Source organism: the organism of the source record quoted next, unplaced genomic scaffold (assembly GCF_019419815.1).
Source record: "Pyrus x bretschneideri cultivar Hongxiangsu unplaced genomic scaffold, Pyrus_bretschneideri_v1 Contig33, whole genome shotgun sequence".
In the NCBI taxonomy this organism is placed as follows: domain Eukaryota; kingdom Viridiplantae; phylum Streptophyta; class Magnoliopsida; order Rosales; family Rosaceae; genus Pyrus; species Pyrus x bretschneideri.
This window is the reverse complement of record NW_025999646.1, coordinates 4069495-4093427: the sequence shown is the minus strand read 5'-3', so window position 1 is coordinate 4093427 and position 23933 is coordinate 4069495. Positions and strand designations below refer to the sequence as shown.

Here is a 23933-nt window from a genome sequence, read left to right as displayed (position 1 = left end):
GAGCCCAAGCCGATGATCGAGGTCTCCTTGGGGCGGGAAAAGGCACAGGACGCCTTTGTACAAACAAAGGAGAAACAAATGAGGTGGTGGGGCTGGCGGGGGGAGGCGGAGGTGCAGGCGCGTTCAAACGAAAAATCAAAGCCCAGCGCCCCTACGTGAGGGTTCTGCTATGCAGGTGAGCTCATGATGAGGTTATGGCAGTACAGGAGCAGCGTTGACATTGACACATTGTAAATGAGGTTCGTGCAGGTTTGGGAGGATGCAGAGTGACGGACAAGGTCGTGTTCAAGGTCAACTGTGGTCTGAACCTGTAAGTGTGGTATGAACTCGCAATTAGTCAATAAACAACAACAAAAAACTCAACAAGTGTTGTGATAAGTTCAAAAGAAAATTCATGTATAAAAAGAAAGCAAAAACCACATATTATACTATGCTAAAACTCAACACAAAAAAAACACTGTTTATTAACAGTGTTCTTCCTTTTGTGCACTTGCTTGGTTCTTTTATTTCATTTCTACCCGATTTGCACGTTCATCGCTTTTAGGAAGGAGACTCAAAAAGTCGGGTCTTTCCATTGCTTCCCGTACGTTCCATTTGCTTCCGTTACGTTCTTCTTCCTCCTCTCTTCACTTTTGTTCTTTGCTTTCTCTCTGCAACCTTAAAACTCTCAAGCCACAAGCCAACCATAACCAATCCGTCCTCAACTCTTCTTTCCTCTCACTTTTATCTCCGTGACTCACTTAATAGAAAGTGTCGTACGGCGACGATTTTGACGATTCCGGCAATGGCCGACCTCGAGGTTGGTCTCAAACAGTTGCTCTTCACATCAGGTAGCTTCTAGACCTATTGCAGGTAAACGTCTGCTTCAAATTTCTAGGTTTTTAGTAATTTTTCATGCTTTTGTAAAAAAATTCGTTTAAATTTCTGGGTTTTGGAAATATGTGATTTTTGTACGTTTAATGGATTTTGTTGTGTTTTTTTTTTTTTGGAGTGTCTGAGGAATTGGGTTTGGGCTTTTTGTTGGTGATTTGTAGGTTTACGGAAGTGAATCCAGAGGGGAAGGTGCCTGTGGTGAAGTTTGATGACAAATGGGTGGCAGATTCTGATGTCATTGTTGGGATCATTGAGGAAAAGTACCCTGAGCCTTCTCTCAAAACTCCTCCTGAATTTGCTTCTGTGTACGATCTCTCTCTCTCTCTCGATATTGTTATTTGGAGGCCGTTTGGAAAACTGTTTCTCTAGGAAACACTTTTGCTAGAAGTGCTTTTATTATGAGCAAGTTTTTATTTTTGTTAAAAACAACCTAAGAAACACTTGGAAGTGCTTCCCGAAGTTCTCCGTAACCCAGAAGCACGCTTAATGAAAAAAAATTTCGATTTTTTCATTTCAGCCTTTTCTGTAAGAATATTTTTTTAATACTATGAAAGTTGTGTTTTCGTGAAAGTTGAATATGTGGGAATTTTTTAAATAAAAAAAATTAGGATGTCGTTATTGTGCTAGGTGATGAAACTTGTAAAATAGTTGTAGTTTTACGAGAAAGTTACGATTCTTAATAATATTTTCTCAATTGAAAGACTGGAAAATGATTGAAATAATGTTTTTTTTTTTTTTTTTCAAACTTCTCTCAACGTTTTTTTTCTTGGATTTAAAGGTATTTTTTCCTGATTGGTTAGAATGGATTTGAAGGTATCTTTTTCACAAACCAATTTACGTAACAGATTTTGTTTGTTCCTTCCTTCTTTTTCATCTTCCTCAATAAGTATTGTTTAATAATACTAGTTGTCATCTCCTCAATAAGTATTGTTTAATAATACTAGTTGTAACAACCAAAGAAGCCAGTTACATTTTCTTCATTTTGAAACATACGAATTCAAACCTTTTTCGGTTTTTAGTATCTTCACATATTTCAGTTTTTTTTTTTAGTTTTCTGTGTACATATATTTAGTTTTGCATTCTTTTATTGGTTTTGAAATTACAAATGAGTATATCAGAAGACTACCAACTTTCTATAAAGTGGTTCCAATAATATAATTTTGTATATAATACTCTTACGCTATCTTTTACTAACTTTTGCACAATCACTGCAGGTCATGCTATTCAGAAAGTGGTTTGAAGGGTTCCAAGAGCTTGATTCACCTAATTTCTCCTCTTTATGTAAAAATTCTTTCAAAAGGCTTAAACATCTTCCGATTCAAATAACATTAACTTTCTGCAACAATCCTTTATCCCTTTGAATCATAATTTTTCATACAGTTTCTAATTCCGTAAAAACGTGCAATGTGCGGGTACAGTTTCTAGTATTTAACTAAAATCTATTGAAGAAATAGTTGATCAATTGATGTGGATCCAAATGGTCAGTTAAAGTATTACTTACCCAAATCCCCAAAACTCCCCATTCCAAAAAAATATCCAATTTGCCTACGATTTTCTCATCGCAAGCAGCCGTCCTAACCATCATAGCTTAGTTGTCGTCAACGGAATATGAGCTATCATGCTATAGGATTGCAGTTCTGCTATTGGAAGGGTAGTTTGAAGGATGTATTAAAAAAGAGAAAAGGATGGATGTGAAAGATATAGAGACCTCACTTTTATAGTGAAAATATAAAAAATAAAAAATAAAAAAAAATAACAATCCGACGGATGAGATTAAGATAAGAAAATTAATCCAACAGATGCAAAAAGTTGCAATATGGTTTAGGGTTGGTGGAGCTCCTTAATGTGTTCTGAAGGTGGTGATATTGGAGATGCTCTTATGGTTTATGGTTTTAGGTTCGAATATTGTGAATGTCGAACTCGATATCAATTTATTCTTGGACTAGTCATGGATTCAAGTTCCATTTGACTACTAATGTGGCAGGTGGGTTTGGTGAGTTCATGTCAAGTAGATGATCCTTTTCATGGTGATTTGATCTTAGGAAGCCAACAAATAAAATTGATTTGAAGGTAATTTTGGAAACACAAAACGTATGAAATATTACATACAAACATAATTAGTTAATTTTCCTAGTTGAATTCTATTAGCAAGTTGTAGCAAAGAAAAAAGACGCATAGTTATCAGGTTGCAGTCAAGAAAAAAAGACAATGGACTTAAGACAAAGAGAAACATGAGGTTATCTTAATTTTTTTTTTTTTTTAACTTTAGGTTATCTAAATTTTATTTTATGAATGTTTTAACCTAAATAAATTTAAATTCCGACAATTTAGAAGACCGAACAAATCACACCAACCAAACTTCAATACACATATCAACCAAACTTTAATAAACAAACCAACAACCAAACTTTAATACACGCACCAACCAAACTTCAATATACAAACAACCAATCAAACTTCAATACATACACCAGCCAAACTTCAATGTCCACCAGTGAAAACTACCTAAACAATCACCAAACAACAATAAATTTTCCTTCCTCCCTATCCTCTATATAAGGGGAATTTAACAAAATCATAAAACACATCATCCTCATATCTAGAGTGATACACTTTGTTATTTCAACAGCTTTGAGATGTAGTTTACAATCGAGACATAGTTTGGTGATGAAAATAATATTACAATGGGCCTGTCTAAAAAAGTTTATTTTATTAGTTTGACCGTTGGATTTGAAAAACAATACCTAGATCATTAAATCAAATTCAAAAGATTGCCAGAAAAAAGATTGTAATCTAGACTCGTTGGTAACCAACTATCTAAAAATCGAATGGCGCGTAGTTAATCCAAATTACCGTTGGACATACGGCCACTGTCGGCCACCACATCCAAAGTCCCGTGCCCTTTTTCTTCCCTCCCCCAACCACCACTTTACAAAGCTAACACCGGTCATAGCAGGTGGGGGAAGTATTCAAGCTTTCAATGCAAAAGGCTGAAATCGAACTCTTCTAACCTCGACTCCTTGCGAAGGTCGTAAGTCGTATACAACTGAGGATAAATCTTCCCAATCCAATAGTGTTTGTCCTTATACAGGCTTTGTCATGGCTGTCATGACCGGAGAAAGATGACATCTCCTTACACAGGCCTTGTCACGGCTGTCATGACCGGAGAAAGATGACATTCCTGACATATGCATAATACCAGGGACACGGTATATGCATATGTCAGGAATGTCATCTTTCTCCACAGTCGCTGGTATATATTATGGTTTCATCTCCCTCAATTCCCCAGCTTCCATGAAAGCTTCCTCTTTGAGTGTCGCGTCAAAAACCCGGTAAGCCTTTCAGCGTATGAGGCCCAGCATTGTCTGCGTTCTTCCTCCTACTTCTGTCGATCGTTTCGAGAATGTTGTAGTCCAAGATTATAAGAAGAAAACAGAAGCAGGTGAGAAAGAAAACCTAGACGTGATTGAGAACACCAGCAATCTGCAAAACACATCTTCACGGAACAAACAACATGATAACCAAGCAATTGATGAACTTCTCGACCATGGTTGGATTTCACTTTGCAAATGTTCTTTGTTCCTCATATCGCATTTGGTTATAGTGCAAATTTTGCTTCATGAAATAAAATAGCCATACAATCACATGTAGAACAAAGAATTATGTCATCAGTAAAAATCAAGCACTTCTATGACCCTCTTCATTCGGGTTTGAATCTCCTCGATTCCCTTTTTTACCTCAGAAGTCAGAACCCGAACTAAATATTGACAAAATAAAAATCCAACCAAAACATAGATGATTCCAATATATGGGGCCCATGGGCCTGAGAGCCCGAAAACTCAATTCTCACGAAACAGTAGCGATTGTTGAGACCAAGAACAAAAATATACCCGAGCAACACTGTAAAGACTCAAAGTACTGCTGCAAGTAACTCAAACAATCTGGAGGAATGACTTAATTATTAAAAGAAGAGTTTGGCTAATATATAGCCTTTACAGAAATAACAAAGAACCCTAAAAACCAGTTCACGATCCACACTACTCGGAAGGTGACGTGCATGGGAAATATTCTACGTAGAATAAGTCTTCCTAGATAATAGGAACTTATTTAAAAAACAAAACAAACTAAATGGTTGAGTCCTATAACTACGGAAACAACCAGACTTATCAATCCCTCCCTTAAACTTACTGTTATCAAACAGTTAGTTTATATCAGCAATCTCGCAGACTCCTAGCATACTTCGAAGTCTCTGAAAAACATCAGCCTTCAATGGTTTTGTCATTATGTCTGCCACTTGATCTTCGCTTCCACAGTGAATCAACGCAATCGAACCTTCCTTTGTAAGATTCCTCAAGAAGTGATATCTTACATCAATATGCTTACTGCGACCATGCATCACAGGATTCTTTGACAGCTTAATGGTTGAACTGTTATCACATCTGATTAAAGTACACTTCTCATTACTGTACTCAAGCTCTTTCAGCACTCTCTTCATCCATATTGCTTGACACGCACACACTGCAGCTGCTACAAACTCAGCTTCTGTAGTGGACAGTGTAACAATGGGTTGTTTTTTAGAACTCCATGTCACAGCACCCGAGCTCAGCAAGAACACATAACCACTTGTGCTCTTCCTATCCTCCACATCTCCTGCATAGTCACTATCTGTGAAAGCAAACAGTCCACCATCTCCACTTTTCTTATAATGAATACCATAATTCATTGTCCCTTTTAAGTATCGAAATGCTCTCTTTGCAGCTTGCAGATGAAGCTCGGTTGGTTTTGCCATAAATCTGCTTAAAAGACTGGTGACAAACATCATGTCTGGTCTTGTGGCAGTGAGGTACATCAAGCTTCCTACCACTTGCTTGAAATATGTCTCATCCACAGGAATCCCACTTTCATCCTTACTGATCTTAACACCTGGGACAATCGGGCTGCTCACTTCATTGCTCTCCAACATTCTAAACCTTTTTAAAACTTCCAAGGCATATTTTTTTTGATGTATGAAAATACCATCAGTTCTTTGAAGTACTTCAATGCCGAGAAAAAATCTCATGCTTCCCATATCAGTCATGTCAAACTCTCTCATCATGGACTTCTTGAACTCCTCCATCATATCTTTATCATTACCAGTAAAAATTAAATCATCAACATAAATACTTACAATGATGATCTTTCCTGCTCCATTCTTCTTTGTGAACAAGGTTTGCTCACTGTCACACCTCTGAAAACCTTCCTTGATAAAGTGTGCCTCGATTCGACTGAACCAAGCTCGTGGAGCCTGTTTCAATCCATACAAAGCTTTGTGTAGTTTATAGACCAGGTGCTCCTTTCCTTCCTTCTCATAACCCCTTGGTTGCTCAACGTAAACTTCTTCACTCAGTTCTCCATGAAGAAACGCTGACTTGACATCTAACTGGAAAATCCTCCAACCCTTTTGTGCTGCCAATGCAATGATCATTCTAACCGTGTCCATCCTTGCCACTGGTGCAAAGACCTCTGTGTAGTCTATGCCGTGCTTCTGTGAGTAGCCTTTGGCTACAAGACGTGCCTTGTGCTTGTTGATCTCTCCATGTTCGTTGTACTTGGTCTTATAGACCCACTTGACCCCAATCCTTTTAGCTCCAGTAGGCAATTCACTTAAAGACCATGTTTTATTCTTCTCAATTGAGTTGATTTCACTGTCCATAGCTTGTCTCCATTTATCTTCTTTCACTGCTTCTTCAAAAAAGATTGGATCTTCGGTTGGCACGACTTGAACCATGTGTGCTTCATCCTCACTTAGTCCTTCTCCAGTGACATAGTCACTTAAGTATGAAGGAGGACGTCTTACTCTTCCTTCATAAACCCTCCCTTCATCCTCACCAAGTTCATTTGGAGTACAACCCTGTGTTTCTTCACTGCTCTCACCCATACTGCTCTCACCCATATTTCTTTCTTCTCTAGCCTTACTGCCATTTTCATTTTCTCTCACCCCTTCTTCTCCCTCACCATTTTCTTCATTTTCTCCCCATTCTAAGTCTATCATAATCTGTCCCTCATAACTCACATCCCAATCCCACTGTTTTTCTTCCTCAAAGATAACATCCCTGCTCACGATAATTTTCTTAGCTATAGGATCAAACAATCTATATCCCTTGGACTCCTCACTAACTCCCAATAAAATACAAGGAAAACTCTTATCATCTAGTTTACCTCGCTTAACATCTGGAACATGGACATGTGCTAAGCTTCCAAAGACGCGAAGATGCTCAACTGAGGGTTTTATGCCACTCCACGCCTCTTGTGGAGTGATATCCTTCACTGCTAGTGTGGGACATCTATTCAGAACATAGATAGCCCAGTTCACTGCCTCTGGCCAGAGTGTTTTTGGAAGCTTTTTCTCAGACAGCATAGACCGAACCATATTCATAACAGTTCTATTCTTTCTTTCAGCCACCCCGTTTTGTTGTGGCGTGTAGGCAGTGGTTAACTGTCTCTTGATTCCATTCTCTTTGCAGAAGTCATTGAACTCAGTTGAAGTGAATTCGCCTCCTCTATCTGTTCGTAGGCACTTGATACTCAACCCTTTCTCCTTTTCCACCAATTTTTTTAAAAACTGGAAGCAGTTCAGTGCCTCACTCTTTGCTGTTAACAGGTACACCCATGTTTTACGACTAAAATCATCAATAAAGCTTAAGATATACCTTTTCCCACTGTTTGATGTAGGAGAAATGGGTCCACAGATGTCTGCATGAATAAGCTCCAAAGATTGACTAGCTCTCCACATACTTTTTGTTGGCATCTCAGTTCGATGTTGTTTGCCTTGAATGCAATCTGTGCATGTGGTATTTGAGATTTGGAATTGAGGAAGTCCACGAACCATCTTCTTTTGTTGTAGAATTCTCAAACCCTTGTGACTTAGATGACCGAATCTTCGATGCCAAAGATAAGGAAGATCATGTGTGCTTGTTTGAAGACACCTTGCTGGTTGAACATTTGTAGAGACTAGTGTCTGAGCTCGTAGTATGAACATCCTGTTCCTACTCATCTCAGTCTGAATAATCAGACCCTTAGTTGGATGATATATTTTGCAAATTCCCTCTTTAATCAATATAGTCAGGCCTCTTTCTTGAAGTTGTCCTATGCTCAAGAGATTGTTTTTGAGCTCTGGAACATAGTACACTTCATGGACAATATGTGTAATTCCATTTAAAAACAGCTTGACACTTCCTTTACCAACCACATTCATTCTACTGTTGTTTCCCAATTTGACTGAATGGACAAAAGTTTCATCTAGATCCGTGAACATACCTTGACTGCCACACATATGGTTGGAACATCCTGAGTCAAGAAACCAAGCGTCAGTCTGTTCAGGTAACTCAACAAATGCCATCAACAACATATCATCTTCTTCAGTTACATCTGCATAATTAGCCTCCTTTTCCCACTTTGGACATTCATACTGGAAGTGTCCAAGATTGTGACACTTGTAGCATTCCACAGTATCTTTGTTGAACCCTTGGCCTCCCCTTCCACGTCCTCGTCCTCTATAACTGCTTCTTCCACGTCCTCGTCCTCTATAAGTGCTGCTACTCCCCTCAGTTCTGACATCAGTAGTTACCTTCAGAACTTGCTCCACACTGCTACTTCTGTGAAACTTTTGCTCATGTACAGTGAGCGAGCTTTGAAGTTCATCAATGGTGATTGCATCCAAGTCCCTAGATTCCTCAATCGAACAAACTATATAATTGAATTTGTCCGTGAGAGATCGCAGGATTTTCTCACAGATCGTGACATCCGTCATGGTCTCCCCATAGACTCTCATTTTGTTTGCTACGGTCATCACTCTAGCAAAGTAATTAGTGATTGTTTCACCAACCTTCATCTCAAGGGTCTCAAAGTCTCTTCGTAGCGCTTGAAGAGTTGAGCGCTTCACTCGTGCATTCCCTTCATATTTCGTTTTCATGGAATCCCAGATCTTCTTGGAGGTGTCCTTTTCCAACATCGTCTCTAGGATACTTCTATCAATTGCTTGGAACAGATAGTTTTTGGCTTTGAGATCCTTGAGTTTCATTGCATCAAGCTCTTTCTGTCGTGCTTCTGATAGGGGTTGTGCCCCCTTTGCTGGTTCTTCATAACCAGTTTCAATTAAACTCCAGTACTCCTTGCTTCGAAGGAAATTTTCCATAAGCATGCTCCAATGATCATAATGACCATCGAAACGTGGAATGGACGCCTGCACATAGTTTCCTTCAGAACTCATTTTCCTCTCTTTCTCTCTTGTGTTTGGAAGTCACTCAAAAGCTGCAACTTTTCGATTCTCAGGCCCCAGTGAGGGGCTCTGATACCAGTTTGTTGAGACCAAGAACAAAAATATACCCGAGCAACACTGTAAAGACTCAAAGTACTGCTGCAAGTAACTCAAACAATCTGGAGGAATGACTTGATTATTAAAAGAAGAGTTTGGCTAATATATAGCCTTTACAGAAATAACAAAGAACCCTAAAAACCAGTTCACGATCCACACTACTCGGAAGGTGACGTGCATGGGAAATATTCTACGTAGAATAAGTCTTCCTAGATAATAGGAACTTATTTAAAAAACAAAACAAACTAAATGGTTGAGTCCTATAACTACGGAAACAACCAGACTTATCAGCGATAAGCATCTAAGGAATTGGATCTCATCCGGATTCAGTTTGTGGGTATTCTAGGGATTTAGAATTCCCATATCTTAGTCATTCATTGTGTATCATGTAGTAAAAAATTATTTAAATTAAACACAAATAGTATCTGACAAAAACTAACCGCAAGATGAACGATTAAGATGTGAGAATTCCTAAAATTCCGCAAAGTAGATCCGGAGAGGAACCTCTTCCAACATCTATAAGTCCAACATGAGGGGAACAAACATGGTTGGTCCGTGACAGTCACTCGCTCTCTGATTGGCCCTTGATTCAGTTTATGAATATCTTAGGATCTAGGATTCTCACATCTTAATCATTTATTGTGTATCATACAATGAAAAAATATTTAATTCATTTTATTTAAAATTAAACACAAATAGTATCTGACGAAAACTGATCATAAGATGAACAATTAATGTGTGAGAATTCCTAAGATTCTGCAAAGTAGATCCGGAGAGGATCCTCTTCCAATGTCAACGAGTCCAATACGAGAGGAACAACATGGTTAGTCCGTGACAGTCACTCGCTCTCTGATTGCCCCTTGATTTGTCATCCCAGTACAGGCGAGATACACAAGAGCAATACCCGTCTCCCGTGACTATCGTCTCTTCTCTTACCTTGAGTCCCTCGCATCTCAAAAATCTCATCTTTTCTTTTTCCTGCAAAATTTCCAAACCCTCAAAAAAATTGGTCGGATTTTGCTTCGAGCTGTAAATTGATTGCATAATCATGGCTCAGGCAGTCGAAGAATGGTACAAGCAGATGCCCGTCATCACCCGCTCGTACCTCACCGCAGCTGTTCTCACCAACATCGGTTGCTCCCTCGACGTATGCCTCTCTCTCTCTCAATGAAAATTTTCAATCTTTCTCGCTCTAGAATCGTCCCTATTAGCTCTGTGCAAATGGGTTTCTCTGATTTTGTCTAATTTCAATTGGGTTTTGACTGAACTTTAGAAATTTGTTTGTTCTAGCTTTGATTTTTACTTGGGCAGCTGAATGTTATGGCTTTTGTTTAAATTTGTTTGGGAATGATTATTTTCGAAATTTGTGCTTTTATGTAAATATGTTTAATTTTTTATTACTGTTATCTTGTACTTCAATGGAGCTTAAGATCTGGCAGCTGGGATTAAATTTTAGCATTAATTTTATTTTTTTTTCTCTAATTTTGTTCTGGATTTGGTAGTTATTAGTTGATTCTGTGTTGAAATTTTCATGCTTCATAGGATTTGTTGGAAGTTTGGAAGGTTTTAGGTAGTTCTTGTAGTTACTTCTTTCTCTTTGTTTACTGATTGTTTTCGTCGTTTAACGGTAAACTTTCGCAGATAATTTCTCCTCACAATCTGTACTTGAACCCTAATCTAGTGGTCAAGCAGTATCAATTCTGGCGGCTCGTTACTAATTTCCTTTACTTCCGGAAAATGGGTAATTGCTACTATCTACTTTTAAAGTACTTTCAATTGTTGGGAGCGAAATTCATGTCGGTTAGTTGTAACTGGTTGTTTTTTTTTTCTTGAAATGGTTTTATATTTGGCATTGCCAGACTTGGATTTCATGTTCCACATGTTCTTTCTTGCTCGGTACTGCAAGCTTCTTGAAGAGAACTCTTTTCGAGGACGGACTGCGGATTTCTTTTATATGCTCTTATTTGGTGCCACTATGTTGACTGGGATAGTACTGGTTGGAGGGATGATACCTCATTTGTCTGAGTCGTTTGCAAAGATTATATTCCTCAGCAACTCACTAACGTTCATGATGGTTCGATACATTTTCTTTGTTGAGTTTCAATAGATTTGTTACAAAGTTTGGTATGTTCGTATTGTTTTTAGAGGACTCTTATGCATCCTGTTTTACAGGTCTATGTGTGGAGCAAGCAAAATCCTTTCATTCATATGAGCTTCTTGGGCCTCTTTACCTTCACAGCAGCTTACCTACCTTGGGTCAGTAATCTTGAATTGTTTTTTTTATTTCTGTTGTTGAACGTATATCTCCTTGGAATTAATCTTAGACGAGTTATCCTGAAACGGTTCTTTCGTTTTTCCTCCAGGTTCTTCTGACGTTCTCCGTCTTGGTCGGAGCTAGCCCTTGGGTGGATCTTTTGGTGCGTTATCTTTTCTAGGACTCTGCACTGTTATTGATATATCAATTTAGTTTACTGATAGTTTCAAAAACAGTTGTGTTAATTCACACATAAATCACTTATGAATCTGCCTCACCGGTTATACAACGATGCTTTAAGGTTTTGAGGTTTACATGTACTAATCCTTTTCTTTCTGTTTAATCAGGGAATGATTGCCGGTCATGCCTATTACTTTCTAGAAGATGTTTACCCACGAATGACAGGTCGCCGGCCCTTGAGAACCCCTTCACTTATCAAAGCACTATTCGCCGATGACCCTGTTGTTGTGGCACGACCAAATGTGAGATTTGCACCACCACCCGTGGAGGAACTTCACCAAGATTAATCAGATGTCGAGGAAAGCCAGGTTGATGAGGGTTATAGCTTTTGGTATATTTATCTGGCATTTAGGATGGATTTTCGGCTTTGTAATATATAGAAAGATCTTCACTGATATGTATTGTTTTTGAGCGGTGCTACACACCCTTTTTATCCTTCCACACACCTCTCTTTTTCTGCGGTCGGATTGAATGAATTGAAGAAAATCAAATGACAGAAATTAACAAGGAGTGTGTGGATAGCACCACCCTTGGCTTTTCGTCTTACTCGTCAAGGTTGTTTAGGGTTGCACCAATCTCGAAATTCATCTGATTCTACTCTTACTGTTACGAGGTCGTTTAGGGTTGCTACCCTGGAGTACTCCAGTTTACAAACAGGTGTTACTTATGCAGGTTGAAATTCTTGTTAAAAATTCCAAGTGCTTCGAAAAAAAGCACTCGGGCGTGCTCAGCATGAATGCTTTTCCACAGAGCACTTTTCCCATCCATAGACACTTAGGTTTTCTGTCAAAATGCTGCCCGTACGCATTTTTGGTTGACAGAACACTTTTCGCAAACATAGGCTTAAAACAAAAGCATGAAAAATGACCTGCTTACATTATTTCACATCAATTGTCTACCGAGGAAAAGAGAACAAATCGATTCAGCTTCAGCATAACCATGATGTGGAACTCAGAACAAATGGAAACAACACCTACAACAATAAAATTACACGAACATTTCCTTTCGACACAACGTTGATCGAATAAACCGTAACTGTCAAAATAACCGTCGAATCAATTTAACCATCTTCCCTTGGCTAGCTCTACAGAGCTGTGTAATATACATGCATCTAAAAAAACTGCCGGCAGCATGAGCCAAGCCAGAATTCTACATCTGGACTTTTTTCAGGCTTTTCCTCTTGTCGATCAATTTCATTTGCACCAAACTCCCTATCCGTAAAGAATAATCCTAGGGGGGCAAAATTAACATAAAAGAATAAAAATGGATCATACTAACGGATCGGATGATACTGAGCCGATACTCTCTTGGGGGGCAATTTGCGCAAGATGTAAAGGACCAGTGCTGAAGGCAGGATCTCAACCAGCTGCAGATGACAGATTTCAAATTTTAAAGGGGAAAAGTAAAAGAGCTGTAGAATAAGAACGGAAAATTATCCTTAGAAACAGACAAGCTTAGTAGATTACCATGTAGTAGATCACATTCAAAACCGGGTGATCCAAAACATCAAGTGACAAGTCTGTATCGAAAGCTGAAAGGACAACCTACATTTTTCAATCGAGTTAATGAAACTCCGAGCAAACTGAATATATGCGGATAAAAGCAAGACCTCATAAAGCAAATCAAGAAAGTACTGCAACTAATGAAGAAATATTATTGCTCTTTTGGGTTTTCGTTTAATTTATGTACATCTTATTTTGGAAGTAAGGTGTGTAAGACAGGCACAAAGACAACTTTCTTCAACTGGAATGTTAACTGTTCTTCTATAAGAATGCAAGATAAGGGTTCTTCAAATCACTACTGCATTAGAATGGTTTGAACCTTACCACAAAGCATCTTATGAGAAAGCAGGTGAAACATATGCCTGTAACGGATCCGACCTGCAATGTCAACAACTTGTTAGTCAATATAACTAGTTTTAACCAAACAATTTGTTCGCCCATGTTTTCTCTTGCTTTCAGAACCCAGAAACTTGATCTACATGAAATTCACAACGGTCAAAAAGAGATTTTATGATGGAATTACTTCAAGATAGTACAAAATCCTCCCACTTAAATGCTTTGTACGTGTGTTTTAACTGAATAAGGTTTATTATACTGACTTAAGCATGCACATATATAATTGTATTCTGAAGAGTAAACTTTGATAAACAAAATTTCACAATAAAGAAACGAATAAATCTAGCCAAGAAGATCCTATGCCATCAGTCTAGCAATAAGGTCTTCTAATCTGATGACGAAATGTATATGCAAGACACAAACCTCATGAAGTTTCTTCCTTCTCCCTTTAGATTCAATGGGGAAGCGCCTCAGCATGAAAAATAACCTGAACAAATTGTTGATAATAACCCACCCATTAGACATGCACAGGCAGGAGCACAAACACAGAATAGACAAAGCTCCATACACTTTAAATACGATACAGAACACTAACCTTCCTCCGTATATCAAGAAGCCTAGTGCAGCCACAAATGACATGGCTGGAACAAAGTAGGCACCATATAACGAGTATTATTATTAAACAAGAGAAGCATGGACCAGTATGCATGCCCAAACAAGTCATTTTCAATAATTGGATCCTTGTGAAACCTATAGCATGACTCGAAACAGGCCTTACCTGCAACAAATATCTTTCCAATGAACTCCACGACACTGTTGTCATCTATCCAGAGGTATACCCAGATGCAAACCTGAACACAAAACCACATTATTCATAAGGTAAACTAAAATCTGTGTCTACTACAAGTTGTTAAATATGAACAAACATGTGCCAATCCACGTTAGAAAACACTACAAATTGTGTATTAAACAGGAAAACTATAAAAGTTTATCTTTTTTCTATGTAAGTTAGCTACAAAATGGGTGAAAGAGAAACAACCTAGGAGGGTCAACCATACTCTTTTAACAGTTGTAGAACTTTTCCCACCAACCTTCTTGAGAAAAAACATGCGGGATGAAGCTAATAATTTTACAGTTCAAAGAAACGTAAGATCAAGAAGATTAGCACAGAATGAATGACTGGAAGGTGAGCCAGCTGCTTGCGTAAGTAATACTCTCAGTAATGGCAAGGTTTTATAAACAAAAAAATTACACTAAAGCTATCAATGCCCATGTAGACAAAGAAAAATTAGCTACACAATACAAGTTATGTTATCTAGAGAAACCATGTGATGAATGAAGCATGCTAAGAAAGGGAAAATGGAGTGCACCTGTATAAAGTACATGACAGCATTGACCGATATATAAACAATCCTCAGCTTGTCTGTTGGTAAACTTCTCGCCTGTTCAATGATAGTAAGAAAGAAGTCAGAAGTCTTCATTCATTGAAAGAAACGACTGCATTCAAAATTTGTACATCTCAGTGGAATTGAAGTCTGGTTTGAACCACTACTTCAACGAAAACATGCACTTACCTGGTGATATATCTCCGCCCAAAAGAGGACAAGAAGCGTGTATGTAGAGAAAAATAGCAGTCCAGGAAGATCCAGCAAGACCAATATTAGTACCTGGTTCAAGACGCAGCTGCCCAATTTTAGCATACAACCCCAAGGATGTTCCTTTCATTTTGTATTATAGTCTTTTCAATCAACCAGCCTTAATATCCCTTAAACCGCAACCACCCCACAAGTAAATGGGGCTGTGAACAAGATGTAAGTTCGTACGTTTTACAATTATACATTTCAAAAGCTACTACAAGTGTGAAGTATCATACAAGGGTAGGTTTAAGATGTGAACTAATTGAAGCTACACAAGACTAACCTTCGGGTGCAAACTAAACACTTGACCATGAAATCCGAAAACAACTGCTCGTACTGTAATATCAACACCAAAACATTTCAAACTCACAATCAAAGGGCAAAATACTAAAAAGAGACTCTGAATGGCAGTAAGTCACCGGGAATCACCTCCGTTAACGATGAAGTTCATAAGATGAAAAACCTTCTGTGTCGTCCACCCATATTCCGGCACTCTCAATTCAATCCTTATTAGTTGAAACTGTGCACCACAAGCACAATCACTCAACTTAGCACCATTTCACAAATTTTTCTATAAAAAACAGGTAGAATTTTAGTAACTTGTGAAGTGAACGGATCCTGCTACTTTCGTACATCAACAGCGATAGTTTTCGCAATCGATTTATCCAAAATTTGAACCACCAATATAACATAAAATAAAAAATTGGTTGTAATCAACAACTGTTTGATGTAATTTTTAGGATAATTATATAAATTTCAGTTTACTGAGAGCTCCGATCTTGAAACATTACTCGAATTCATGGAAAATCAGCTACTAGTTTACCAAATAAGAAGCATGAAATCGAATCATATACACTAAATATATGAAGTTAGAGAGAGAGAGACCAGAGCGACGGAGGAGACGAGGGCGTAGGCGGCGCAGAGAGCGTAGAAGATGCCGTCCTGCCACCGGGAGGACTCGTTGATCTCGTCCCACCAGCTGAAGAACATGGAGACGACCTCCATGGGCGCAGAGCTCAATAATGGCAGTGGCATTCTCGTCATTTCGCGACGGAGCTTCCTCCGAAAGCGCGAGAAGCTCAGCGAGCGAGCCAAGGTCAAAACGCTTGAGAAGCGGAGAGCAGAAGAAACCCAACTCGTCAAACTTCACAGCTCAGCTCAGAGAGAGAGACAGAGTGGTGAGAGAGAGGAGGTGGAGGGAGGGGTAGTCTACCAGTACTGCCCCTACCAGACGGTCCAAGAGAGACGGAGAGGGCGAGGGCTCTTTGGGGGTTTTGGTGCCTCTCACCTAAGCTTCTACGCTGACGACTTACACTGGGAGTGGTGCGGTTGTAAATTTTCGCCCTTTATTATTAGTATAACCGCCCTCTTATCCTCTCTTTCTATTATTAGTATATAACCGCCCCCTTGATGAGCTCTCTCCCACTTTCTGCTCCTTTTTTGTATTTTTCATTTTTGTTGTAGAATATTGTTTACATACCCATTTTTACTTATTAGTTTATTTTTAATTTTTGACATCAGCGAATTAGATAAATTATATTAGCGAGGGTATGTAGAAGATAAAAATGAGAGCATTGTACCTTCCTTTTTATTTTCTGACGAACGCTTACTTGTCTCTTGCTTGATTTTCTTTGCTGCAAATCAAGTGCATTAGACAGAGTTGTATATTAGATCAGTTAATTAAGTATTAGTGAGGAAACGTTGTTTTGTTGTAGCCTCTTGCCGCACGCCAATTGAATTTTTTATTTATTGATTTGTTGTAATTTTTGTGTCAGCAAATTGGATAAATTGTATTAGTGAGAGTATGTATAAAATAAAAATGAGTGTGTTACACTTTTCCTTCTATTTTCTAGAGGATGCTTACTTGTCTCTTGCTTGATTGTCTTTGCTGCAAATCAAGTGCATTATTTTTTTTTAATTTTAATGGGAAAAGGGCAATTTGGGTATTATGAAAGCTTCACACTTTTTACATTCTCCCTTTATACATATACAAGTTCAAATGTCTCTCTCTATGGAGTATGATAGTTTAGTTATTTTACTTTGCTCACGAACGTATGAGTTAATGGCTCTTGTAAATTAGAATAATTTAAAACTTAATAACTTGTTTAGACTATTTGTTCTTTTAAAAAATACTTTTCAAATTTCCAATACATGTCAACAGAAAAGACAACATATACAACCAGTTCCAAATAGTTTACCGTTTTTCTCTAATTACTAATCTATCCGAAAGCTATCATCTGGATTTTTATAATAAAATTGACGAAATACGCAAACAAAATTATATATTAAAACCTCCATATGAAGTTGATTGAAATTAGAATAGAGTGTCGATAAAACAAAATATCGGCCCTTAATCTAATTTGATTTCTTTTAAGACCTAAACACTTAATCAAACTGGCCCTGTTGGTAATGACCTAGACTGTAACCAATCGAATAAGATCGGTTCGATTTGGTTTACTAAGACAATTTTCAAAGAAAATATCAAATTATAACAGTCAAATTTCAATTGATTGCTGATGCGATAATCTGAAGTCTTATATCAAATTTTTTTACTTTTCCAAACGAATTGTTAAATGATATTTTATTATTAATATAGATTTTTAAATGATTGTATTTATTGGTAGAAATGTTACCGGAATAAGGGACTCACCATAAAAAATAAAAGGTTAAATTTGACTTGTAATCACAAATGTTTCAAATTCAATCAATAAAAAACAGTTCGGTTGAGTTTAATGTCAAGATGCTCTAAAACATTTTTCATTATAAAAAAAAAATCTATTTTGTTTTGTTAGTTTCAAAAACATCTTTCATATTTTCAGAAATTAATAATATGCCAAATTTCAATAAAATGGGCAAATTATTAGTTGGGAATTAGGCGCCAAAGAAAGTTGGCAGGGGGCGCCTAAACCTGGGAATTGGTTTAAAATTTTGAGAACGTGGATGGGGCTGATGACCACGTGATGCGAGTGCGGAGATGCGATAGCAGATTCGCTTATGCCGTGGGGTCCCCCCACCTCCCATTCCAGACAGCCGTTGATTGGCCAGCTGAATAATATTAATTTTACTTGAAGGTGACGCGAAGTTTCTTGCCTGGATTACGTGGCGTGGCCGGTTTGGCCGTGTGGTTTGTGCCAAATTTCCTAATTTGGTAAATTAAAATGAAATTTGTTGATTTGATTATTACTTAAGTATTGATTAATATATTTTTTTTTGTAACATGTTATTTAGTATGCAAATTTAGTCTAAAAATTTAATTTAACTAACATTATCCTTTTCGAATTTCATAAAACTCGCCACAAAACTAATCTAATTTACTTACATACATAGCAAATATTGCCTTTGTTTAGACATGATTTTAAGTTAACCAGTGCGAGTTGAAACACATTTACATGAAAAATAATATTATGGCCCATTAGTTGGTTAACTAGAGTTTTAATATATATTAGCATTTTTGTATTTGATGAGCCTCTTGTTTGATTTAAGCCAGCCATCATAAATGATGTTGCTGGAGTCCCTCGAACCCGTTTTGTGTTTGCTCTTTAGGTTGTATTCCCCGTTCTTCACCACAAAAACAAAAGAAAAAAATACATTGTTATGTGTAACTAGCTTTATGGTTAAGAGAGAAACTGCTTGAGTTGTTTATACTAAGCATGACTAATTTTGAGATTCATTTTTTTTTTTTAACAAACAGTATTATCTATACTATGGGGATAGATAATTGGATTATGTCTCACATTGGACTAGTAAAAATATGGGTCAATTTGCCTTTGATAATAATTGAACTTAAGATCTCTTACTTACAAGTGAATAAAAATACCACTAAACCGTAATACTAAGTGACCTAATTATTTTGTCTTCTTGTATGTATACTTTATTTATATAATTAAACGCGCGAAACATTATCAAACATTGGTCAAAAATGACATTGTGGATTTGAGTCCCACCTCTCAACAGTCAAAATGTCAAATGACTCGTGTTCATGCAGAATTTGAGACGTGTGGTACTTCAACAAGAAAAACCGATGCGCAGACGTCGACAAAACTTACAAGTTCCTCGCCAATATTTGGCTTGCTTTCATGACTTTGACATGCATAAGATACATATAACTCGTATACTTGGATACCAATCATGCCACCACACCAACTTATATGTTACTCCTTCAACTGCGCCCTACCACCTAACGTTATTTCTTAGTAGGTGGGTCAATGACACTCAATATTTCTTAGTTTAAATTTCACTTACAATTATAGTAAGTTTTATTAGAACTGCATACTTGTTTTGCAGATGCTTAAAGTCTTGAAATCGTAAGAGATTAGGGTTAATCAAAGTCATTAAGGGAATAGATTCCTATTTTCTTTTACGAATGGGGATTAATCGTGAGACCCACATCACATCAAACTTCAACGATCTGAACCATCTATTTTTCAAGTTATACCTTATGGATCATCTTTGCAAAATATTAACTAAATCGACAATATTTGAGGCAATAATTAAAGTATATAATTTTATGAGAATTGAATTACAGCGGAATAGGCACTTAACCTAACTTTTTTGAATGAAGCATTTAGGCATGTTGCTTACTCTCTTTAGGCATGAAAAAGATATTTGAATAAGACCTAGCTAGTTGTTTGGGTACGAGATAAAAAATCATTTTTGAATACAATACAGAATTAGGTCTGGCAACCTAATTTCGAAGTGTTCACAAACGCATGACATGATACCAACAAAAATGAAGAGATTTTTCAGTGTGTCAGAAACACGATTCGGTAAATCAAGTGTAATAAAAATTCAACAAATTGTACTATGACATTTGATTTAGCAGACTGTATTTACAGTACGCTAAAAAACTACTCCAAAAAATGATACGCGCATATCCAAACATGCCTTAATCTATAACATTTCTCTAGTAACCATCACCACTTTAGCTAACTCGAGGGCCTAATGTGAGTTGGTTTAACTAAACACATGTGAATTGTGGATTGTGGATGCCATTTTTCTTGCAATACTTTATATATACAAAAAATGTAAAATTTTCATTTAAATGCTGTCACATTCCGATGACCTACTAAATAAAAGTTTAGATTTAAAGGCCCCATGTGTTCAGGTGATATTTATAGAAATATGGACTGTATAGCGGTGTCGGGCCTGTCGACCGTGATCTAATTTTTTTGCGATTTTATTTTGTTTGGTCTTACACCTTGTGTCTTGTGAGTTCCTACTTTTATTAATACTACAATCTAAATCACATATTAATAAAATTCTATTTGTCAACTAAAATTTTAATAAATGATCATTTTAACTCTCTTATCATAAATGAATAAAAAAAAAATATGGACAATTTAGTAAGCACACCTAACACAAATTTTATTGTTTTTATACTAATATCACATCCATGCAAATATAGCATATCCTATTTAAAAATTTAAAAATAAATAAATAAACTCCACTTTTCTCATCTTCTTCCTCTCTAGTCTCTATACATTCCCCTCCTTTTCTCTTCCTTTTTTTTTATTTGTTTATGGGAATTGTTATTGACACTCAAAAAATCTCATTCTACACTCCAAACTTTCTATATTTGAAAAGAAAAATACATTTGTGAGGAGTGTAGAATGAGATTTTTAGAGTACCAGTAAAACTTTCCTTTTTTATTTGTCTTTTTTTTTTTTTTTTTGAGTTGTCACTTGTGCTCATTAATGATAAGTCATAGTAAAATAAAAACAAATTTAGTTGCACACGTGGAGCATGCGTGCCGATTGCTAGTCAATAATTAATATAGCACAATTAAGTTAATTGTAAATAAGTCACTTAGTATTACGGTCCGGTGATTTTTTTTTCATTTTAATTAGAGAGGTCTTCAATTCGATTTTTTTTTCAAAAATAAATTCGAACTAAATTATTATGGCTAACCTATTTCGAGACTTTAGATAAGTTCGTTGGAACAAAGGAAATGCGTTCGTGCGTCGGGTTTGTGTCGACAATAATAAGATACAAACATAACTAGAGTTAACCTGAACGTGAAACAAATATTGTATTGCTAATCCTATAAGTAATAACATGATTAAACCGCTTAATATTCATAAGCAAAAAAATTGCCCATTTTAAACAAATGAACGAGTTAAATTTGTACTTTCACATTGAATTTAGACCATTTTGTACGGAATAAGAGTCGTATGCGAGTTAACAGCTTACATGATTCTTTAGACATGTTAAAACATGTCACATGTTTTACTGACCATGCGAACTGGGTCAACAAATCGAATTATAACACAAAAATTATGACCAAACAGAATCCTTTTTTTTTTGTGTTGCTTTCAAGTGGACTTATATATACGACTATATAAAGCCAGAATCTTATTTGGGTAACGGGCTTTACAAAAAATAATGGGACAACAATGCTCTTCAAACAAAAAAAATTAAAAGCAACTCAAAATAATGAATCAAATAATACATGAGTGCTCTTGTTATATAAATAGTGTTTTTTAATAATTAATTTTTTTTGTACAATTTTTTTTAATTAGTACTTCACAATAAGTTAGCAATAATGTGATTCAATTATTTGTTTATTAAATATTATTTTTTTTATTTTTAAACATGTTCAAAACATTTTAAGAGGCGCGTAGTGCCGGTTATAAAAATGGTTTTTCGCACGTGTGTAATAATTTGATTCAATTAGTTGTCAAATGATTTTTTTTTTTTTGAACAAACAATATTATCTACACCAAAGGGAGGAGGTGAGCTTAGCCTCAAAATGGGTTAGCAATAATGTGATTAAAAAAATGTGTAGTCGCCCGTAGCACGCTGTGATTCAAAAAAATGCCTTTTACGACAAGGCTAGTTTATATAAATAAGACGACACGTCAGAAACAATCAGCCGGGGATCCGTGGCGCAATGGTAGCGCGTCTGACTCCAGATCAGAAGGTTGCGTGTTCGATTCACGTCGGGTTCAAAACCCCTAACCCCCGAATTTCCCTTCTTTTTTTTTTTTTTCCACGACGGAGACGGACTCACCAACGTCACTCACACCGGATCACAAACCCAAAACTTTTTTCTCTGTCACTGTCCCTCTCACCCCCTTTCCCTCATCCCTCTGCAAAACCCTAAACCCAGCCTCCATTTCTCTCTCTCTCTCTGAAAGCCATGTCTCTTCTATCTCGCCTTCGCCACGCCGCCCTCACCAGCCATGCCCGCCACCTCTCCACGGCGGCCCCACTCTCCTCAAAGGACAAAACTAGGACCGCCATCGCCCTCCTCAAATCCGAGAAAGACCCCTCCAAAATCCTTGAAATCTGCAAATCCGCCTCCCTAACTCCCGAATCCCACCTCGATCGCATTGCCTTCTCCGTCGCCATCAACCGCCTCCGTGACGACAACCACTACGACTTCATCCGCCAGTTCCTCGACGACCTCTTCGCCTCCCGTTCCGATCTCAAAACGCAGCGATTCGCCTCCCACGCCATCATCCTCTACGGCCAGGCCGGCATGCCCGACCACGCCGTCCGCACCTTCGAGCGCTGCCATGAATTGGGGATTCCTCGGAACGTCAAGACGCTCAACGCGTTGCTGCTGGCCTGTATATTCTCCAGGAATTACAAGGAGGTGAACCGGGTTTTTATCGAGTTCCCGAAGATTTACGGGATCCAGCCCGATTTGGAGACTTACAATTACGTGATCAAGGCGTTTTCGGAGGCGGGCACCACCAGCTCCGCCTACTCGGTGCTGGCGGAGATGGAGAGGAAGAATGTGAAGCCGGATGCCAATACTTTCGGGCATTTGCTCACCGGATTTTACACCGAAATGAAGTTTGAAGACGTTGGGAAGGTGACAAATTTGATGGAGAAGCACGGGTTTCAGCCAGGGCTTTCTACTTACAACATTAGGATCAAGAGTTTGTGTAAATTGAGGAGGTCTTCCGAGGCGAAAGCGTTGCTGGACGGGATGCTTTCGAGGGGGATGAAGCCGAATGCAGTCACGTTTTGCCATTTGATTCATGGGTTTTGCAAGGAAGGGAAATTGGACGAGGCGAAGAACTTGTTTAAGAACATGGTGAACCGCGGATTTAAGCCGGATGCAAACTGCTACTTCACTCTTGTGTATTTCCTGTCCAAAGGTGGGGAGTTTGAGAGTGCATTGCAGTTTGCTAAGGAGAGCATTGAGAAGAATTGGGTTCCGAATTTCGGAACAATGAAGTTGCTTGTGGACGGGCTGGTGAAGGCTTCCAAGGTGGCGGAGGCAAGGGAGGTCATCGGGCAGATGAAGGAGAAGTTTTCGGCGAATCAAGATCAGTGGAATGAAGTTGAAGCTGGATTGCCGCAGTGAGAACTCAGTGAGGAAGAAGATGGTTTACTTCTTGTTATGATTTTCTTGTTTCTTGCTCGAAATACAATCTTCTGTTTCAGTGTTTTTTTGTTGAAGAAATTTTGTTGCTGAGTTGCCCTACACAATCTCGTGTGTATAAGAATGTTTGAACAACCATACATTGTGCCTTGGCATTCACTTCTCCGGTCAACTTTTGTGTCGATAAATCCTGCGCACAAGGTCAACTTTGTGCTAGCAAAATGTATCAACGATACATTGTCGACATTATTCCGACCAATGACGTTATCAATACAAAATCCGTCGTTTTAATGGATCAATGGCAAAATGTCGTACCAATGACATTATCAATGCAAACAAAATCCGTCCTTTTAACGAATCAAGGGCAAACTGTCAACGGGTAATCAAATCATTATTCAAATTG

General features: G+C 37.7%; 3 protein-coding genes, 1 long non-coding RNA gene and 1 other non-coding gene across 5 annotated transcripts; 4 read left to right on the top strand and 1 right to left on the bottom strand.

The window, feature by feature from the left end:
• The first annotated feature begins 399 nt into the window (after positions 1-399).
• Positions 400-2756, top strand: LOC125480489. Its single transcript, XR_007260848.1, has 3 exons — positions 400-852; positions 1035-1178; positions 2088-2756. It is a non-coding gene; the product is annotated as an uncharacterized LOC125480489 (long non-coding RNA).
• Positions 2757-10177: 7421 nt separating this feature from the next.
• LOC103948154 (derlin-2.2) lies at positions 10178-12161 on the top strand. The gene is made up of 6 exons (XM_009359152.3): positions 10178-10373; positions 10868-10967; positions 11086-11300; positions 11399-11482; positions 11590-11643; positions 11828-12161. The coding sequence occupies exons 1-6, from the start codon at positions 10275-10277 to the stop codon at positions 12005-12007; spliced, it is 732 nt and encodes a 243-aa protein (XP_009357427.2). The 5' UTR covers positions 10178-10274; the 3' UTR covers positions 12008-12161.
• A 416-nt stretch (positions 12162-12577) lies between these two features.
• Positions 12578-16521, bottom strand: LOC103948155 (tobamovirus multiplication protein 1). The gene is made up of 11 exons (XM_009359153.3): positions 16081-16521; positions 15625-15715; positions 15479-15531; positions 15133-15225; positions 14929-15000; positions 14337-14409; positions 14154-14199; positions 13982-14045; positions 13547-13600; positions 13187-13264; positions 12578-13086 (listed from the first exon to the last, which is right to left on the bottom strand). The coding sequence occupies exons 1-11, from the start codon at positions 16237-16239 to the stop codon at positions 12994-12996; spliced, it is 876 nt and encodes a 291-aa protein (XP_009357428.2). The 5' UTR covers positions 16240-16521; the 3' UTR covers positions 12578-12993.
• A 5549-nt stretch (positions 16522-22070) lies between these two features.
• On the top strand, positions 22071-22142 carry TRNAW-CCA. The gene has a single exon. It is a non-coding gene; the product is annotated as a tRNA-Trp (tRNA).
• A 65-nt stretch (positions 22143-22207) lies between these two features.
• Positions 22208-23702, top strand: LOC103948156 (pentatricopeptide repeat-containing protein At1g61870, mitochondrial-like). The gene has a single exon (XM_009359154.3). It carries the CDS (start codon positions 22334-22336, stop codon positions 23510-23512), a length of 1179 nt encoding a protein of 392 aa, XP_009357429.2. The 5' UTR covers positions 22208-22333; the 3' UTR covers positions 23513-23702.
• The last annotated feature ends 231 nt before the right edge of the window (positions 23703-23933 follow it).